At 39.5% G+C, this 20,673-nt stretch overlaps 1 protein-coding gene across 2 annotated transcripts in view; it reads left to right on the forward strand.

The window, feature by feature from the left end:
• LOC136404475 (ryanodine receptor 2-like) overlaps positions 1-20,673 on the forward strand; it is a 650,806-nt gene that overhangs the window by 516,079 nt on the left and 114,054 nt on the right. For both annotated transcript variants that reach the window (XM_066383777.1, XM_066383773.1), the window contains 8 exons: positions 2,456-2,516; positions 3,671-3,909; positions 6,166-6,247; positions 9,222-9,352; positions 15,728-16,048; positions 16,912-17,152; positions 17,544-17,631; positions 19,706-19,798. In XM_066383777.1, coding sequence (XP_066239874.1) covers positions 2,456-2,516; positions 3,671-3,909; positions 6,166-6,247; positions 9,222-9,352; positions 15,728-16,048; positions 16,912-17,152; positions 17,544-17,631; positions 19,706-19,798 — 1,256 coding nt within the window. The remainder of the gene's footprint in view (positions 1-2,455; positions 2,517-3,670; positions 3,910-6,165; positions 6,248-9,221; positions 9,353-15,727; positions 16,049-16,911; positions 17,153-17,543; positions 17,632-19,705; positions 19,799-20,673) is intronic.

A 20,673-nucleotide genomic window follows, 5' to 3' on the forward strand; every position in this document is an offset into this window, starting at 1 on the left:
CATTCCTTACGGTCCTTTTCTACCATTTTTTACATGGAATGTTTCCATTTAAGATTGTAGTGTATCTAAAATGCAGAATACTGGAATCTGTGGATTCATGGAACTTAGAATTCAGGGCTTTAACCATTGCAGAACGTTTACCTGGAGTGTTGGTGTCCCAGGTTTGATTCCTAGACAGGGCACACAGGAGAAGCGCCCATCTGCTTCTCCACCCCACCCCCTCCCCTTCTCTCTTCCTTTCTCTTCCCCTCCTGCAGCCATAACTCGATTGATTCAAGCACATAGGACCCAGGCACTGAGGATGGCTCTGTAGAGCCTCCACCTCAGGCACTAAAATTAGCTTGGTTGCGAGCATGGCCCCAGACCTAGGTTGCTGGGTGGACCCCAGTTGGGGCACATGCAGGAGTCTGTCTATCCTCCTCTCACTTAAAAAAAAATTGTATGCTTATGGTACCCAAATTTATAGTTCCCTCTGGATCTCTTCTCCACCCTGCAGATTTTTGTATCAGTCCCCTGTTATCATCATGGAGATAACAGGCCCATCACACTTCACCTGGGGCTGCAGGGGACACGGCCCCTCCTCCTCCTGTCTCAGCCTGCTCCTCTCCTGGCTGTCCAGGTTACTCACCCAGTTTTGGTGTTACTCTAGTCTCCTGTCCCTCTCCCCTCCCATTTAATCCACAAGAAAAAACATAAAAATAGGTTCTTAACATCTTCACCACTGATGCTCTGACCCAGAGTCGTCGCATCCATCCTTGAACCCCCCACAGCTTCCTAGTGGGCATCTTTCAAGTTTTGCACGTTGGGATTTCATCTTTTTAAAGTATCAGTCAGATTTCAGTCTGTTCAAAACCTAAGAATGTCTTTTTGTTGCGCTTAAAGAAAATTCCTGAGTTCTTGCTCTGGTTTCCAGGCTCTGGCACCTGGCCTGCCCCTTCTCCCACCACAGAGCTCCTCCTCTGTCCAGATCCACCATCTTCACCCAGGCACCAGGCTCCTTCTCTTCTGTACCCGTGGCCTGTGCCCTCCTCCTAGGTGTGTGCATGCTTTGTTCCTTTGCTGCCTTCTTGGGGACCATCCGCCTCATGGCCTCACCCTGTGACTCTCTCCAGTTGTTCTATCCCTATTTACTGTTCTATATTTTTCTGTGGCCTGATACTATGTTACACACTGATTTTTTTATGGTTTGTTATCTGCATCCCCCATTGAAATGCAAGTACCTTGAGAGCTCTGTTTTACTTCTGACTTGAAGTTTGAGAGTGCCTGGTGTTTAACATATATATATGTATATATATTGAGAGAAGAATAATTTCATGAATAATACTTTCAGCTGCTGCAGTGCAGGCCCTAAGATTGCCAACAGCCAATGGATGGGGAAGGACGTAGATTCTGCCGTCCCGCTGGGTCTGTCTTCATCGTCAGCAGAAATTCAGAGACAGGAAGCACAGATGAATGGGACTTCTCCTAAAGAACTCAGTCTCAGCAATGGGCGCCTTTTTTTCTTATTTGTATCATGTTACTAAACTGGCTTCTTGTCATTCTAAAGTAGTTACTAATTTCCATATATATTTAATTTATTCATTTTTTGGGAAACCTTTTTTATAAAGAATATAATATACTCAAATGTTATAAAAACTTACATTTAAATAGGAGTTGTTAACCACAGGGCCCAGGAATATATATATTTATATATACACTCACATTGTATATGGAATATAGAATTAAGAAGTCATAATGTCATACTATTATGAGCAGTCTAATCACTTTGGACTAGATTTTCTGTATACTTATCACAAAGTAATATATATGTAGTAATTGTATACTTCATATTTCTGCCTGTCAAAATTAGTGAATTTCACCTTTCGAGATGAGTCAGCCCCATTTCAAATATCTCATGAGAGTAGGACTTAACTTTTTCAGCTTCTGATTCATTTTGATATGATAGCTTGGTGCCTCTTTTTCACCAAAGACCAACCACATTCAGGCAAATAAACTCATCTGAGTGAAATTGAGTGCAATAAGAAAGCAGAGGCACTTGGGGTAATTAAAATGGAATTAAATTTATTGGACTTTTAGCCTACTTCATTTCATAAAGGCTATGAGCTGACTTAAAAAGTTGTCATACAACGTGATTTAGAAATACGATGAGCTTGTGTGCGAAGTGGACGGGGATGCACTTGCAGATTCAGTTAAGGTCCCAGCCTGGGCAGTGCTTCCAATGCTTCCTGAGTGTGTCGGCTCCTTGGTGAGACCTGCTTCACCGCTTGTCTACTTACATTCACGTAACCACTTAGAGCAGAAAAACTGCATGATTTTCAACTTGATTATCAAACATCTTTTTAATTGAGCTATCATTTTTGAGTTGTTCTGTAGACTGATTTTTGAAACACAAATAGTAACAGAAAGAATGTTGACAAGTTCTTGGCAATTATACAGCATTCTTTTTTCTCTCTAGGAAACGATGCAACATCAATTGTCAACTGTCTTCATATTTTGGGTCAGACTTTGGATGCAAGGTATATGGATACATTTTTATCTAAATCAGTGATGCAATACTGATGTTAGAAAATATTAAAATGTACCTACTGTCTTGGTTTTATTCTTTAGAATTGTAATAAAGACTTTAATGTGTGTGAAAAATCTTTTGTAAGTTACTAATACAGTGGCATGTTATTATTTTTATGATCATATGGAAATTGTTACTTAAATTTCAGGTAATTTCTATAGTAGCTCTGTATGTAATTGGGAACTGAACGGTGAGATAAAAATGGTAACTACAAGTTGAGAGTCACGTTAGTATCAAGGCGTGGTGCTGAGCTCCATGTCTGTAATAACAGTTAGCTTTATATGGAAGGTGAGGACTTTGTTCTCAGTTTACAAATGAGTAAGTGTGGGGGAGGCTGTTCCCGAGTCTGTGTCCTTTCTACTCTGCCTTACTGTCCACGTGACCAAAAACCCATATGTGCACTGAATACAAAATCAATTCATTCAGCATGGTTAATTCAGCCTTTAGGCCACACATTCAATTCACTTATTGTCAGGGATAAATCTACATAAAAGTTTCTGTCCATCTTTTATAGAGATTATTCCATGATTGTCTTGGATTATCCATTTTTGTGTTTAAAATTTTATTTGAGGTATTTTCTGTAATAAAGAAACCATTATACACCTTCATTTTTTATTAGAATAGTGGCCTTAGAGTCTCACTTTCTTTAACAGTTAGCCTTTAGAGGCTCACTTAGGAAAGACTGATCACTACCTTTAAAACACAAAATATCTGCATCATTTGATGATTGGTTTATTTGCCATTCAGTGTTACTTGCACAGAACATTTTAGTCTTGTTGGATTTGGGGTTAACTAAACTGGCTCTGAAGCTATGTTTATCATTATAAAATATTCTCCAAATTTGAGACTGCTGGTGGAAAACGTGAGGCATCAGACCTGCCCTTTGCTCTGAGGTTCTAATTACATTGACAAGGAAGGAATTTAGGAACAGCTATGCATTTACAGAACAGCATGGCTAAAACTTCAAGTGTGTAAAAATGGTTTTTGGGAGTGGATTTAAACAAATTGGCTTACTATGTGAGTGTTGTGCATGTAGCGGAGCGTGGGCTACTTAAAGTTCACTCACTCCTCCACCATGCCCTAAGTTCTCCGTCTGCTTCCCAGGACGGTCATGAAGACTGGGCTGGAGAGCGTGAAGAGTGCACTCAGAGCTTTCCTGGACAACGCTGCAGAGGACCTGGAGAAGACCCTGGAGAACCTGAAGCAGGGCCAGTTCACTCACACCCGAAACCAGCCCAAGGGGGTCAGCCAGATCATCAACTACACCACAGTGGCCCTGCTGCCTGTGCTGTGCTCGTTGTTTGAGCATATTGGCCAGCATCAGTTCGGAGAAGACCTAATACGTATGTCAATCTGTTCCATAGGGCTTCATTATCCAAACAGTACAATCAGAAATTGTGAAAGCCACGTCTGGGTTACAAAAACACTGCTGAAACATTGGCGTGCTTGTTTGCAGAACTTTCTAGGTTGGTGTGTGAGTTACAGAAACCGTTCTTCCAGAATAGATCAATAGATCACAGAGATGGTCTCTTCCACACTGTCCAAGCACAGATTCTGAAGTTTACGATTTCTGCATTGTTTCTTTCTGTGGCCACTCTAATGCGGTTTGACCACGGGAGGTGCCACGTGAAATGTTTTAAAATTATTTCTGAGTCGATGCAGATCGTTTCCACAGGCTGTCCTGCCAACAAACATGAAGGCTGCTGAGACAAAGTCTGTGTCCAAATAACTGGTCGACCCAGTTGGCCCAAACAGCTTCTGTTAGTGGGTTTCAGTCTGTTGTCATTGGGGATTCATCCAGCTGTTTTTGGCCACAATGCCATTGTTATTAAAAATATCCACAGAATGCTCATGCTTATGTGGAAAAAAAATAAATCACAGCCTGTCCTAATGTCCTGCTCTTGTGCTGACGTGACCACGAGAGAGGACATGAGTGCTTGTCAAGCAGTCTTGACTACAGACCAAGGCACTGAGACTCTGTTTTAAGTCCCAGGTGAGCACAGCTCTGCATTAAGTCCCCTGCGCCGTTTGGCGATGATGCAGACGCTGGCTATGGAACATCTATTTGAACCAGTAGGAGCATTGCTTACAATGCTGTGTGCGCATGGCGATGTGTCTGGCTGACAAGGAGGGTTTCTCCATTCACGTCCCGGTGTTCCCTCTAGGAAATGGTAGCAGATTTTGACTTAGAAATGCAAGGTTCTTAGATATCCTTGCCTCTAAACCAGGGGTCTCAAACTCGTGGCCCGCAGGCCGCATGCGGCCCGCCGAACAATTTTGTACTGATTTTTTTTTGTTTTCAACTGCAGTGAGAAAAGTGTTGCGTAACAGTTGCCTTTTGTAGACCTAGTGCGGCCCGCCGAAAGGCTGTGATCTTGCTCTGCGGCCCACGTGCTGAGTTGAGTTTGAGACCCCTGCTCTAAACTGACCTTATTGGGTCAGAGATTATCTACCAGGTTTTGATTTTCTAGCTTCAAAAACTACCGAAGTGACTTACTTTTACCATAAACATCAGGTTATTTCAAAAGTATCTAACACACTCTGTCCTCTAGCATTCTTATGCTGTTTGTTTGAGACTTCAAATTCAAGCTACTGTCTTTGTGTATCTTTGGAACAAGAGTCAAAGTCTGCCTGTCTTTCCAGAAACTCTTGTGTTTAATTTTGTTATTGAAGAAATCTTTTATTCTTACACTGAGAGAAAAAATTATAAAGAAATTGTTCCTGATAATGTTCTGAATAACCACAGCACATCTTTTTTTAAATACAAAAAGGTTTTGAGATAATTTATGTTTTCAATACATGATAAAAAGTTATCAAAAATGATGATAAAAATTTAATGTATTTTACCCTTAAAGCACATATCAGTTCAGGCCAAACATCTTTCAAGTTCTCCTTAGTTATTATGAATTGAATTATATCCCTTTTGTTTATTTATTTATTTATATATTTATTTATATATTTATTCAGTGAGAGAGGGGAAGCAGAGAGACAGACTCCTCCTGCCCCCCTATTGGTATCCATCTGGCAAGCCCACTAGGGGGTGATGCTCTGCCCATGGGGCCCTTACTCAGTTGCAACTGGAGCCATTTTTTAGCGCCTGAGGTGGAGGCCATGGAGCCATCCTCAGTGCCCAGGGCCAACTCATTCTAATCGAGCCATGGCTGCAGGAGGGGAAGAGAGAGAGAAAGAAGCAAGAGAGGGAGAGTTGGAAAAGCAGATTGGCACTTCTCCTGTGTGCCCCAACCAGGAATTGGAGCTGGGACATCCACATGCCCAGCTGATGCTCTACCATTGAGCCAACCAGACAGGGCCTATTTTATTTTTTAATTGAATGTATTGGAATGACACTGGTTGACATATTCATACAGGTTTTAGGTGCTCAAGGATAGCACAAATCTTTAGAATGCTTTGAGCTCCTCAAAGAAAATTTTGTTTGAGGAAAACTTTATATTTCATTTTACATAGTTTGTTTTATAGGTCTTCTTTCAAATGTTAAAATATTAGCGTGCCCTTAATATAGAATTTTATTTTTAGCCTAAACTTTCTTAGAACAGTGTATAAATAAGTGCTTTTTTCACATGAGATCTTCTCTTTTCTAGTGGAAGATGTGCAGGTGTCCTGTTACAGGATCCTGGCTAGCCTGTATGCCTTGGGAACAAGCAAGAGTATTTATGTGGAAAGGTGAGATTTTAAAATTTAACTTTGTCTTAATAGCTGTTTCAAGTGTTATAACTATTTCAAGTGTTATAACACGAGTCTTCACATTATAACGTTTTCCTTAGTTATAAACTAAGCAACCAGATTAATGTACTGAATTCTTTGGGAGTATTTAGACCATCTTTAAGATACATTTGAGTTGATATAATAAGATACAGCTGAGTTATGGTTAGAAAAGTAAAGCAATCATGGTAAACACTATACTTAATATTAAGTTTAAACTTGGGTGTTTATGAGGCTTATGACAGAATCTGCTAGGGAAGTTTCTCATTATATATCAGATAGATTTAGATTTATATGTATCTTGCATTTATAAAATGAATGGGGAGAATATAAAATTATAATCGTGAAGATGAGTAAAATATATTAAAAAATAAAAAAATGACACTGTGCTAATAAAAATATAGTTATTGTACAAGTCATCTAAAAGAAAAATTGCTGTCTCCAGAATACCAACACAAATGATCAGACTTGGTCTGAGAATTGCCATTTGAATCAAAATTTAAAGTACATTATTAAATAATTGACATGAATTATTAATGAATGAACTATTCCAATCAGCTGTCAGGGAATAAATTACTAACTTTGAAGTTATACATTCATTCATGGAACATTTTAACCTATTAAATTCTCAAATTCTTTTTTTTTAGCATGTGTGTGTGTGTGAGAGAGAGAGAGAGGAAGGGAAAGAGATGAGGAACATCAACTTGTAGTTGTGACTCTTTAATTGTTCATTGATTCCTTTGACCAGGGGTCTCCAGCCAAGCCAGTGACCCCTGGTTCAAACCAGTGACCTTGGACTTTAAGCCAGCAACTTTTGGCCTCAAGCCTAGGGTCATGTCTATGATCTCAGACTCAAGCTAGTGATCCGGCCCTCAAGTCAGATGAGCCCGCACTGAAGCCGGTGACCTCGAGGTTTCAAACCTGGGTCCTCAGCGTCCCAGGTTGACACTCTGTTCACTGCACCACCACCTGGTCAGGCACCTATTAAATTCTTAAATAAATTATTTCTTATTATTTTAAAACATTTATTGAACCTATACTATGCGCCTGAAATTTTGCCATTCTGCATCTCTATTCTTAGTTAAGGAAAGCAAAGGAAAGAGTGAGTAATTTTCCTACAGTGTTGTGAGTGTTAGCAGTAAAGTTGCACTCGGGTCTCTCCAAATCAAAACCTGTGACCTGTGTAATTCCTTAGTTCTTAAATTATTATTTTTTTGTGACAGAGACAGACAGACAGAGGAATGGATAGGAACAGACAGACAAAAAGGGAGAGAGACGAGAGGCATCTATTTTTCATTGTGTCACCTTAGTTGTTCATTGATTGCTTTCTCATATGTGCCTTGACTGGGGGGATTCAGCAGAGCAAGTGACCTTTAGCTCAAGCCAGCAACCTTTGGGCTCAAGCCAGCAACCAAGGGGTCATGTCTATGATCCCATGCTCAAGCCAGCGACCCCATGCTCAAGCTGGATGAGCCCATGCTCAAGCTGATGACCTCGGGGTTTCAAACCTGGGGTTTCAAACCTGAGTCTTCTGCATCCCAGTCTGATGCTCTATCCACTGCACCAGCACCTGGTCAGGCCTGAAATTATTTTTAATAATGATACGTTATTAAATGTTTGGTTTAAACTCTTATTCAGTGCCATTCTATGAAGGGACATTTTCTCCTGACTGAATATCTAGTTATTTTTTATTAAACTATTTTTATTAAATCGGACATTGTTAATTTTAAATATTATATTTTTTTCAGTGATAAATGTAAACCTGCATAAGAGAATTATGTAATCTTAATTCTATCCGGTTTTTTTGTTGTTTTGTTTTGTTTTGTTTTGTTTTGTATTTTTCTGAAGCTGGAAACAGGGAGAGACAGTCAGACAGACTCCCGCATGCGCCCGACCGGGATCCACCCAGCACGCCCACCAGGGGTGATGCTCTGCCCACCAGGGGGCGATGCTTTGCCCCTCCGGGGCGTCGCTCTGCCACGACCAGAGCCACTCTAGCGCCTGGGGCAGAGGCCAAGGAGCCATCCCCAGCGCCCAGGCCATCTTTGCTCCAATGGAGCCTTGGCTGCAGGAGGGGAAGAGAGAGACAGAGAGGAAGGGGTGGGGGGGTGGAGAAGCAAATGGGCGCTTCTCCTATGTGCCCTGGCCGGGAATCGAACCCGGGTCCCCCACACGCCAGACCGACGCTCTACCGCTGAGCCAACCGGTCAGGGCCTATATCCGTTTTATTGACTTAAAAATATATTTATGTAAAATCATTTTAGGAGTTCATAATATACTGAAATAATTCTCATATTATTCTGCATTTAATAAACACATAATGTCCAAGGGAAGCCTTGGAGTCCATTGGGAACTACGGAAGGGAGAATTCCTCAGTAGTGGGGAGCCTGTCACGATCCCATCCCCAAACACCTTCCTTCTCTTGACGATGGTAAATTGATTTCAAGTGTTACAATTAATTTTAGCATTTGTATATCTTAGTATTCCATAAGTACCCTTATATTTCCTACATATGGTAAATTTTCAGAAAGTTATATTAGTTTTTAATATGCATACTTTGCTTTTAAATTTTTATTAATTTATTCACAGAGCAAGAATTCTTTCTTAGTAGGTTATTATGTTTAAAAAACAGGGAAAAAAAAAAGAAATGTCCAAACTTGTGGAGAACTTACAGGGTTTTTATTTTTGGTTGTTATTATTTTGGCCTGTACTGATTTTAACTTCTTTTTAGCTAATAGATAATTTAGCTTTTTAGTGAATGGCAGAGCCTTTGCTATTGAAAGCATATGATGATTTACAATATAGAAATTGTGTTTGGGGGTGAATGCTATCAGCACTATTGTTACCCTTTTTAGGTAAACCTACCAATTTTAATATAACTTCTTCAGTTTTTTACTTGGGAGACATAAAAATGACAAGCATTTTCTACCTCTAGGCAGCGTTCTGCATTGGGAGAATGTCTGGCAGCTTTTGCTGGTGCCTTTCCTGTGGCGTTTCTGGAAACTCATCTCAACAAACATAACAGTTACTCCATCTACAACACAAAGTCTTCACGAGAGCGAGCAGGTAACGCAGACGCATGTGCAGTACTTGAGATGTGAAGCCAAAAGTTCATGACAAACATTTCATTTTCCTGCAGTGATTTTTAATGGGCCATTTCAGGTCACTGTACCCAATGTGCCTTTATTATTATTATTTTTTAATTTTATTTGTTGATTTGAAACAGACAGAGACAGGAACATCAATGTGCCCCTGTATGTGCCCTGACTAGGTATTGAACCAGCAACCTATGTGCTTCAGGACGATGTTCTAACCAACTGCACTATCTGGCCAGGGCAATGTGCTCTGTTTTTAAATGTTATTATTTGGAAGTTTGGGGATGCTTTATACTATACCTGTAGTGTTTGTAAAGAAAATAAGTTTAAGTTCTGGTAACTTAATGAGCCACAAATTTACACTCCTAAGGATAAAACAAATGATCAGGAAATATAAAATGTAGGTCAGTGGGACTTCTGAGTCAGTTATCACTCATAGGTGAGGGTGTGACCTTCTCATCTATTCCATTCATGGATGTGTATCCTGCATTTATCTTTGTTTACCAGATATGTCAAAATTATTACGACAGTTTTATCCCATGTGAGTTTCTTTTCTAATAGTTTTGTTTAATTTTTATCATTTACAAATCTTAAAAACATAAATCTAAAACAATTAGGCTATAATTTTCACCTGACCCTAGTATGTGTATCCTTAAGATTTTTATGTCTGTGTGCACAGTAGCTCTCTATCTATACTTATTTCCATTCAGGAAAATCAGATCGTTTTCTGGATAGGTATGCCCAATTTTTTCACTGTCCAGTCAAAAAAGCTCTGGAACCATTGCTGAGATTGTCTCTGTGTAACTTGTGTTTTTTGGGAATTGCTGCTTACACTGGGGTGATAGTATATTTCATCAAATAAAGAATCTTCATAAAATACAAATATTCATTGTTATTGAATGTGCCTCTTTTATAATTCTAATTTCACATACCATAGAAAGTTAAAAATATGTTAATTGTGATTTAGCAGTATTTTTCTATAAAATTTCCACAATATGTGTGTAAATACTAAAACATGGTTGATTTTGAATTATTAATCATCTGTGGGAATATATCTTTAGGATTTTTGATTGATTCATAGCTTAGCTGTGAATTAAGAATGAAGCCCATTGGTGTATTTATCATCCAGAAGGAATAGCAGAACATAAGCATAACGCAGTAGAGGAATTACATGTAATGATTCTGTTCCGTTCCTGGTTTTAGCAAGTGCTGGGTTTACACTGTGTAGAAGGAGGGTATGTATGTGATGGAGACTCTTCTCCTGGGGCCTTGGTGGGCCTCATAGCTGCAGAAGAGGGAGGGAGACCCACAAATACTTGTGATAGAATTCAGAGTGAAGAACCCTGGGACATAGAAAATCAGTGTTAAAACAACACCTGGGAAGATTCACAGAGTAGGCACCAGAGGAGTGTTGAAGTTAGGACACTAAACTCCCACTTCAGGAGAAACTTGAAGCTCTTTGAGGTGGAGATCTTTAAGGAGAGAGTGGTAAAAGCTAGCTGAGGTGAAGTAGGCTTCCCAGCTCAGTAAGAAAGGGGCTCTGTACCAACACAAAGAAGACCCTCTTATTGGCTGTTAAAAGGGGGAGTGGCATGATGAGCTGTGCAGTCAGAAACCCATCTTGACAGCAGTGAGGAAGAGCACCAGCTAGGGAATGGCAGTGAAGCGTCAGAGCAGCTGTGACAGCAGAACCTTGGCCCATGGATATAGTGACCTCGGGGGTCATGTTCCCAGCCTAGGCTTGGGGGCGAGGGAGCCCCACAGTCTAGACCAGTGTTTCCCAACCTTTTTTGTGCCATGCCCCACCTTAACCTTTCTAAAATTTTTATGTCCCCCCCTATGTAACATACATAATTTTTAACATTAAAAAATTGATTTGTTCATTTAATAAACATAAATGATAGGTTCTAGGAAGAAATCACTATGAAATTGTTAACAAAACACAGTAAGTAAAATTTCAAAACATATAATGAAAAACAGAAATTTAAATTCCAAATAATTTTAATACAGATTTTCTATATTAATTTATTATTTTAATTTAGTGTGATCCTTACGCTTGATGCTTGCTGCACAGAGATTTTATATTAGGTTCCAATTCGGTTAGCGTTAGTCTCAAGTCTCCACGTTGTGTTATATCCAGCCGATTTCTTTTTTTTACCAGTAAATCATTTACAGCACTAAATCCACATTCAGCTAAAAATGAAGATGGAAACGGTAGCAATAGTTTTCTTGCACATTTGGTTGAATATGGGTATTTGATTTCTGTTTCCTCACAAAGCCATGCCATCGCTCCTTTGATATTAAATAAAGCTTTAACTGGCTCATCATTTTGCAGTTCTGCAAGTTCTTCTTTTTTTTTTTTTTTTTTTTTTTTTTTTTTTATTTATATAATTTTATTTTTTTAATGGGGTGACATCAATAAATCAGGATACATATATTCAAAGATAACAAGTCCAGGTTATCTTGTCGTTCAATTATGTTGCATACCCACCACCCAAAGTCAGATTGTCCTCTGTCACCTTCTATCTTGTTTTCTTTGTGCCCCTCCCCACCCCCTATCCCTCTCCCATTCCCCCCTCCCCCCCCCCCGTAACCACCACACTCTTATAAATGTCTCTTAGTTTCACTATTATGTCCCACCTACGTATGGAATAATACAGTTCCTGTTTTTTTCTGATTTACTTATTTCGCTTCGTATCATGTTATCAAGATCCCACCATTTTGCTGTAAATGTTCCGATGTCATCATTTCTTATGGCTGAGTAGTATTCCATAGTGTATATGTGCCACATCTTCTTTATCCAGTCATCTATTGATGGGCTTTTTGGTTGTTTCCATGTCCTGGCCACTGTGAACAATGCTCTGCAAGTTCTTCTTGATACTGCATATTTGATATATCAGACAAATCTACTAACATTGGCTGCATCATCCATGTTGGGAAATCAATTTGTTTTAAATCAGAAAATCTTTCTTTTAAATCAGCCAATAGAATATTCAAATGATTGACAATAACAAGTAAGCGGTATCAGTTACTTCACATTTTTGGAGCCAATGAAACTGTTTAAAGTTTTTGTTGTTAATATGTTTCTGACATAACTCAATATTGGTAATGAAACCAAATATCTTTGCTTTTGCATCGACAAGAGTTTTATTTGTTCCTTGAATTTGCTTATTTAATATATTTAGTTTTTCAAAGATATCGGCTAAATAACTCACAAATGCTTTACCATCTATTGTTAACAGATACTTCATTTCAGGTTTGTCGCTTAAAAAATCACTAAGAGTATCAAACAGTTCCATAAATCTTTTCAAACAGTTTCCTTTAGATAGCCATCTTACTTCAGTATGAAGTAAAAGTCTCACATGGTCTTCATTTTGTTCTTCACAAAATAGCTTGAAAAGATGCTCACATTTGGCACTAGCTTTAACAGCATTAACACACTTTATTACTGTATGTAATACTTCATTCAGAACAGGCGAGATGTTTTTAGCTACCAAGTTTTCCCTATGAATAACACAATGCACAAGAATCATTTCTGGATTCGCATCTTTCATCAATTTTAAGCAGCCATTTTTCTTGCCCATCATATTGGGAGCACCATCTGCAGCACAAGATGTTCTATTTTTCATTGGTATATCATTGACATCTAAGTAGTTTTTTAGCTTATTATATATATCTTTGGAGGTAGTGGTGCTTTCTAATCTTTTACAGAACAACATTTCTTCAGCAAAATGTCCTTTATCAATATATCTTACGTAAGTTATCAATACTGCCTCACTGTCTCTCAAAGTTGATTCATCCATTTGCAAGGAGAATTTTCTTGTTTTCAGCTTTTCAATAAGTTGTTTTTCAATATCCTCACTCATTTCGTCTATTCTTCTGCTAACAGTATTGTCACTGAGTGGCATAGCTTTTACATCTTTACCATCTTTTTCAAGAACTGTTTTAAGAAATGCTGATATTGATGGTTTTATTAAATTCTCTCCTATAGTGTGATTTTCTCCAGTTTTAGTGATGAATAAAGAAATTTGATAACTAGCCTCAAGAACACGATTATTAGTTGAAGTATGAGCAGTAAATAGAGACTTTAATGTTGTTCTTTTTTCAAAATTTTTCTTTAAAGTTTTAAAGTAACTCAAATCTGAATTAATATGAGCACTATGTTTCGCCTTCAAATGCGCCTCAAGACGACCTCGTTTCATTGATTCGTTGGTCAAGCATTGCTGGCATAAAAGACAAAAAGGAATCCGCTCATCGTGAACAGCGGATATGAACCCAAATTTTAAATATTCCTCCGAATATTGACAAGTTTTTTTCTTGCTTGCCCCACTCATTTTACTATGGGCTATAAGAAATAAAAATAAGATCAATTAAAAACTAATATTAAAATATGTGTTAAAATATATTCAATGTGACATAAACGTATACTAAAAATTCATATTTATTTAAATATATATAACACATTTACTACACTACCACCACAGATCAAAAGGTATCTATATTTTTTCCACTTGACAAAATTTTCTGGAAAGTTATGCTTCTAAAATTAAAATTGTCGTGCATGCACTATTATAGCCCCAATAATATTTATAAAATATTAGTGCTTTCTAGCCCCGATGCAAGAAGTACTTAATAAAGAGTTTAATATTGATAAAAATAAAATCAAATACTTACCAATTATATCTATACAATATATATATATGTATATTTATTAAATCAACGAGCTTTTACAACAGTTTTGACTGACACTTATTTCAAATTAACACCAACTGAATGATGTGAAACACTACAGAAGTTGCGATGGGCCAATAAGGTGAGAATAACTGCGTTGTTTAGCGAGTTTTTTTTTTTTTTTCTTTTTTCATTTTTCTGAAGCTTGGAAACAGGGAGAGACAGTCAGACAGACTCCCGCATGCGCCCGACCGGGATCCACCCGGCATGCCCACCAGGGGCGACGCTCTGCCCACCAGGGGGCGATGCTCTGCCCATCCTGGGCGTCGCCATGTTGCGACCAGAGCCACTCTAGCGCCTGAGGCATAGGCCACAGAGCCATCCCCAGTGCCCGGGCCATCTTTGCTCCAATAGAGCCTTGGCTGCGGGAGGGGAAGAGAGAGACAGAGAGGAAAGTGCGGCGGAGGGGTGGAGAAGCAAATGGGCACTTCTCCTATGTGCCCTGGCCGGGAATCGAACCCGGGTCCTCCGCACGCTAGGCCGACGCTTGTTTAGCGAGTTTTTAAAACGTCCGGGGTTCCCCGGCGGCAGACGTCACGCTCCGCGGTGAACCCAGGACGAAGTTTACTTGATGACGCCAATCACCCAGTTGATATTTTGGTCTCGTCAAACGAAATTATACTTAATAATTATTTACCGCAATTTATTAAGAATTGCATTTTTTGTTAAATTTGGCACCGATATCTAGCATTGCATTTAAATGGCCCGGGTGGAAAGAGTTAAAGTCGTGTCAAGTCTATTTTCAAATTGCCCCCCTTAACTATCGAATTGCCCCCCTGTGGGGCGTGGGCCCCACGTTGGGAAACACCGGTCTAGACCTTCTCCAGGTTTCCAGCCTGGTGACTCATTGGGAATGCCACTAGCAGTATAGGCTCAAGAGGTGGATTAGAGAAGAGAAAGAGCGAGTTTAAATTTAGACCCATTAAGGTTTAGCTGCTTTGGAAACATTCTGTATTAGATATGAAGCAGTGAAGAGCTGTGGCTTTGGGAGTTGTTACCTCATAGCAGGAGCCCCTGGGAACAGCTAACCTTGCCTAGGCACACTCTTCAGCCAAAAGGGAAGTGAGTTCAGACAGGTCTCTAAGGAACACTGCCTTTAAAAGTTCAGCTGGGAGAAAAGAGGGATGAAGTGGGCTGATGATTCAGAAGAGGGTCACGACAGACTGAATGCAGGGAAGTTAGGAAAGGGGGGTTTGGGGCAAAGGGAGTTTTACCCATGATGTGAAGTGTGAGGGGTGGAGAATCGAGCCACCCCTGCTGTGGACCGAGGAGCATCTGGAAACCAAAGGACCCGGGAGGGAGTCCAGCTCGTCCAGGCTGCTGGCAGTCGGTGATGGTGCTGTGCATGCAAGCTGCGCGGGCATGCTGGGAGACAGGCTGGCCACCTGGGGCACAGCTGGGATGCCCAGCGGGACCACAGAATAGCTTCCTCTGAAAGGGGAACAGATGTGAGTGTGGGAGCAGATGGCTAGAAAGGCTGACAACGTTGCTATGGGGAAAGGACAGGGGCGCAGGCGGAGGCGTGAGGGTGTGCCGAGTCCTAAAAGCCAAATGAGATAGTTGTTGTGACTGTCATTTCAGTGAGCACCATCTCTTTTTGTGTGTGTTCCCTTAGCTCTCAATTTGCCAGCTAATGTGGAAGACGTCTGTCCAAATATACCGTCTTTGGAGAAACTCATGGAAGAGATTGTGGAGCTGGCCGAGTCTGGTATTCGCTACACGCAGATGCCGCACGTGATGGAAGTCATCCTGCCCGTGCTTTGTAGCTACATGTCCCATTGGTGGGATCATGGGCCCGAAAACAACCCAGAAAGGGCTGAAATTTGCTGCACGGCCCTGAACTCTGAGCACATGAACACCCTCCTGGGGAACATCCTGAAAATCATATATAACAACCTGGGGATTGACGAGGGAGCCTGGATGAAGAGACTGGCAGGTAAGGGTTGGGGAGGAATGGACCACTTCAAGTGGTTTCATACCCAAAGATTTGAAATACAGAAGCTGAGACTTTTTCTATCTTGGTCTTTGTTAATAATTCCTTCTGTGCTAAAATGTCACGTAGTTCTTTTAAAAAGTAGGCATTGAGTAACTTTCCATATAGTCACTACTTTTAAGTGAGTTAACATTTTCTCTGTGATATCCTAAGATCAGTGAGTAAACACAGCAGTGCAAGCTAATGATTCTGCAGACAGAGAGAAAGCAGGATTGTGGAATGGCCCACTTGCAGTCATCTGTCTGAGCAGGAGTGGGGGAGGGTGGCCACAGATGCACATAAGTGTTTACGCTTCAGTTTATGTGCCATCGCCCTGGTTATGTGGAATAATTGGAAGTAATTTAAATACCCACCACTAGACTAGGGCTCTCTGGGCACATCGTGTAGCAGAATACAGGCCATTTTTAAACAGTAAGGTGTCAACACCACAATATCATAGAAAATAAAGAGTATTTTAAAGATTGAATTCAGAAATGCATATAAATATACATCTGTGAGATTGTTTATAAAACTCCAATGAACTACACAAATGTCTGACTCATTTAGGTAGGGCAAGGTGATTACGGTTGACTTTAATATTTGTCTTTTATTTATTTCCCCAATGTATATGTGTTACCTTTAGGGAGAAATTTTTTTTTATTATTAAATGCCTCAAATTCAAGTCAACAATCAGTTTTGGACTTGACCTGGAGGCAGGGGCCTGGGGCAGGGCTTGAATCCTTGAATCGAGCTGAAGTTCTAATTACAGTCTGTCCTCCTGATAATAAACGTGCCGGGTGGAGCGCAACATTAATGTCTCTTCACAGTATTCTCCCAGCCTATTATAAATAAAGTGAAACCTCAGCTCTTGAAAACTCATTTCTTGCCATTAATGGAGAAGCTGAAGAAAAAAACAGCAATGGTGGTTTCTGAAGAAGACCATCTGAAAGCCGAGGCCAGGGGGGACATGTCCGAGGCCGAACTTCTCATTCTTGATGAATTCACCACACTGGCCAGAGACCTCTATGCCTTCTACCCTCTCCTGATTAGATTCGTGGACTATAACAGGTATAATGTTCAAAAGTGATGAATTTTTCTAATTCTATCGTGACCTTGCTGGGTTTGCATATCACAAGTGAGTGGCTTCATTCCCTGACTCCTTAGTGGTGAGCTTGTTGGTGATTCTAACCAAGTGTTTCTAGATAAGGTTTTTTGTTTCTTTGTGTTTTTCTCCCCCATGGAGCATCTTAAAGTTGCAATCAGGGCAGCCAGGAGCAATTTGTGTTTTGCAAGTAAGAAGTTAGCGGTTTGACAGTTCTGATGTTTAAAATGTGCTAAATGTTACATCTGTGACTTAAGGCAGTATGTGCTCTGTGGGAACATGCTGCCCTGAGTTACCTGGTTTCAGATTCAGCTTGAAGTAGTGCCTGAGGAACCACTTTATCTATTTTGTGACCAGGGCCAAGTGGCTCAAAGAGCCCAACCCAGAAGCAGAGGACCTTTTCCACATGGTGGCCGAGGTGTTCATCTACTGGTCAAAGTCCCACGTAAGTAGGAAAATACAAACACTGCTTACTGTTTGGACTATGTTAAGGGCTTTTAAAAATTTAGCCAATTTTCCACCCCTTAGAGTTTCTCAAACTTGTCTGCTGGGTGTCACCTAACTGGTAGGTTCCTCTGGTGAGTTTGAGGCAAAATAAACCTTCTTTTGAGTTTTAAATTTATCTTAAAATAAATCACAGGAATTTTAATCATACCCCATACACGTCTTATGTTTGCCCTAAATCTCAGGTGAGGTGGAGGTAGGGACAGTGGCGTTTTGCTGTCACCTCCTCCGGGAGCGCTCAGCCTCAGTTTGGGAAATGCTGACATAGACTTGCGTTTTCATAGGACACACGTGTGTCATCACTGCCTTCACTTTCTGTCACTGCACACTTGTGTTTCTATAGAAATTTCATTAGCTCATATGTTAGAACAAAATAAAGCCCTTGCTGGGAACCTTGTTGGTAGAACTAGTGAATGTTCACTACTTTGTATGTTGCAAGTAGAACTATCTGTTTTTAAATCTGAAAAAGATTTTAATACTAAGAAAAACTTTATAGTATTCTATAATTTTCAATAACTAGTAGAATGTGAGTAATGAGCATTTATTATTGTTCCAAATTATTGTCAAAGAAAATAAAAACCACACACCTCAATGTCAGTTTCATCTTCTGAGGAGTCTTCCCAGTTTATTTCATCAAATTGTTAAACAGATCAGATTGCTTTGAAAATGTTCTGTTTTCTAACAAAATTTTCATACCTAATATTTAGTATATAAATAGTATTTATTGCCTACCTTGAGGAGTCTGTTAAACTCAATACCAAATGTATATATATATATATATATAAACCTACATTAAAAGTACCATCACACAGAAATAATATATAAAATATGGCTTTGTTTTTTTACCGTGTGAATTTGTGTCTTCACATCAACATTTGTTTTCTGTGATGTCACAAGAAATGAACGTTCCTCTAAATAAAAGCCAGTGATTTCCAACCCTGTGTCACTCACATTAAGGGGACACGTTAGAGCCCAAGAGTAAATCACTGAAGAAAAGCTACACATTTTTCCTTTAAGTACTGAGACTTTTCAACCTTATCACTCACTAAATTACCAGTGAAACTTTTTAAAGTTTTTAAAGGATTTTAAAGTTTGTATGCAAGACAAAATTTTGCAACAACAAAATTTATCATGATCAGTAGGTTTTTAGATTAATGTCTAATGATACTTTCAATAACAAAAAAGACCTGAATATGTGCTTTTGAATAGTATGAATATATTTAAACACAGACCTCTTTATGTGTGTCATATACTTCCCCAAATATGTAAATATGACACTCTATGGCAGCCATGTTAGTACTGATGGTGACACCAGAGGGTAAATGCTGAATGAATGTCGAGGCTTTGTCTTTTCAGTTCTTCACACAAAATCTTTGATTATTCATAATTTACTAACATTTTCAGAAGCTCACAATAGCATTTTTCATTTTGGATTCGCTAATGTAATAAAGGAAAGCACACAGTTAGATCGTTAACCTCTGTTTAAAACAGGGATTATTTCTGCTTTTGTTTGCGGTGTTTTCTCTACTACTGCCGCTCAGATACTTCACTTTGCCAGGGTTTCTCTGTCCCTAAATTAAAAGTGAATGAAGAAATAGTATGGAATTTGAAAAAGCAGATGTAATATCTGGCAGGATGGAAAGTTTTATCTCAGTTGTGAGAGCCCTTGGGAAGTCTGTGTTTATCCTGGGAGACAGGATTTGCTTTCCCCAGCGTAATTGGGGTTGAGTATTCATTTTGCCTGTGGTAGATGTGTATCTGTGTTACTTAAATTTTCTAAACCTTAGTTTTCCTACCTGTGCAACACACGTATTTATACCTAGTCCCCAGAGTTGTTGCCCCAAGCCAAGCGCCTTCATTGAATATTCAACACATACTTGTTCCCTTTCTTGGTAAGTTTCATGTATCAAATTAATATTTATCTTTGTGGAAACTTTTGGGTCCTGTGCAGCCTCTGATCACATGGAATTCTCATTTATGTGATTTTAACTGAAATTTCCTTTGCAACTTCTCAGAATTTTAAAAGAGAAGAGCAGAATTTTGTCGTCCAGAATGAAATCAACAATATGTCTTTTCTTATTACTGACACCAAGTCTAAGATGTCAAAGGTATTTATTTATATACTGTTTCACAGTGCAAGAAAATGTCTGAATACAACTTTGTTGCTTTTTAGATTTTTGGAAGGTTTATAACTGGAATTTTATAGATTTGGTGATGTTTACTGAACACCCCCCTCAGGGTGTGATATGCAGACGTGGAAATGACTGTCACTCACAGTTCCCTAGATACAGAAGATTTTCTATGGTGGGGTGTGCAGGGAAGCCCCAGGGTCAGTCAGGAAAGAGGAAAATGCAGGAAAGAACCTTTATTTTGTTTTCTGCTGAAACAAACAGGTAAGGCAGCATGAGCAGGTGTAGAATTGGCGTTTGAGTAATTTCAGGGCTCTGCATCCTAGGGGCTGACCCTGGGTTCGGGTACCTGCCCTGGGTGATTGGGATAGGCAGATCGGATCCAGGTAGAGGAGGTGATTGGGAAATATGGATTCTAGATTGCTTGGCTTATATATGAAAGACGTGCTTGGAGACAAGTAACTCCCTATCTCTAGGAACTAACTCACACTGGGAAGGGCAGTCAAGGGTCAGCAAAGCCCCAGGATGTCAAAGTGTTAGAATAAAAAGACATGCTTAAAACACACATAGTCACACCCACTTGCAGAGTTGCCAGTCAGTACATTATGCACATAACTAGTCAATATCATGTATAGTCACACCCCCCCCCCATCTATGGGGACACATTCCAAGTGCCTCACTGGATACCTGAAACCATAGACAGTACCTGACCCTGTAAATACTTTTTTTATCCAAAAATACATATGATAAAGTTTAGTTCATAAATTAGACACAGTAAGAGATTAGCAACAACAATCATAATAAAATAGAACAGTTGTAACAATATACTGTAGTAAAGTTATATGAGTATGGTC

The sequence above is a fragment of the Saccopteryx leptura genome, chromosome 1 (assembly GCF_036850995.1).
Source record: "Saccopteryx leptura isolate mSacLep1 chromosome 1, mSacLep1_pri_phased_curated, whole genome shotgun sequence".
Taxonomy (NCBI): domain Eukaryota; kingdom Metazoa; phylum Chordata; class Mammalia; order Chiroptera; family Emballonuridae; genus Saccopteryx; species Saccopteryx leptura.